At 35.5% G+C, this 858-nt stretch overlaps 1 protein-coding gene across 1 annotated transcript in view; it reads right to left on the reverse strand.

Moving 5' to 3' along the window:
* Positions 1-175: 175 nt before the first annotated feature.
* Positions 176-858, reverse strand: part of HELRODRAFT_164528 (hypothetical protein) — a gene marked incomplete at both ends in the record, with an annotated part of 1,326 nt that continues 643 nt past the window's right edge. Inside the window, 2 exons of the mRNA XM_009029440.1 lie at positions 176-372; positions 545-784. Coding sequence (XP_009027688.1) covers positions 176-372; positions 545-784 — 437 coding nt within the window. The remainder of the gene's footprint in view (positions 373-544; positions 785-858) is intronic.

Here is an 858-nt window from a genome sequence, read left to right on the forward strand (position 1 = left end):
ATTCTCATAATCAATATAAGTTGCTTCACAGTGAAATAAGTATATAAGGTAGACAATGTTTACAACACAATAAATGATTTAGATTACATATGTGTCACTTTGAAGAAGGGAAAAACTCATGTTGGATTACCAGTAAATTTATTTACTGAAAGAATTGACTTTAAAATAATATTCTTTATTCTTTACTCCAAATGAAGTTGGTGTTGGTTTCCATTGGATACAATTTTTTTGGGTCGGCATCAATAGCAGGATCCGTCTGGATCCAACAGCTCGGTGTAGTTTTGGTGTCAAAATCAACGGCGTAACAATTTTTACTTTGGAAGCAATGGTCCGTGCACGATCGGACATCGTTGAAAGGTGCCTGCTCCAATCCTATCAGTGAAAATCCAAAACTGAAAAATTGAAAATTGTCCAATTTATGAAAAAAAATTGTATCATTTCATTAGTGTCAACAAATTTATCAGTAGCTGAAGAAAAATAAAAATTACTTGGAGGTATTATTCAACTAAATTTTCAAAAAAATGTTTGAAGAAATTGTTCTTACGTTTGGCGTCAACATTGACAAGAATGTAATTAGTGACGTTTTCTTTTGATTTCAACAGCGCAGAGTCAACGATGATGTCTGTGGCCTGAATCGAGCATGGAGGCACGGCACTGGCGTCAAAGTTGACCACGAAACAACCTTTCTTATAGTAGCAGAACGACAGGCAAGACTCAGTATTATTTATTTCTATTTCATACAAGCCCGGGAAAGAGGCATTTGATGAAACATTCCATGCCTTTTCTGAAAATTTGGGTACGTGTATGTGTGTGTGTGAGAGAGAGAGAGAGAGAGAGGAAGAGAGAGAAAAGAAAGAG

This window comes from Helobdella robusta (genome assembly GCF_000326865.2).
Source record: "Helobdella robusta unplaced genomic scaffold HELROscaffold_6, whole genome shotgun sequence".
Lineage (NCBI taxonomy): Eukaryota > Metazoa > Annelida > Clitellata > Rhynchobdellida > Glossiphoniidae > Helobdella > Helobdella robusta.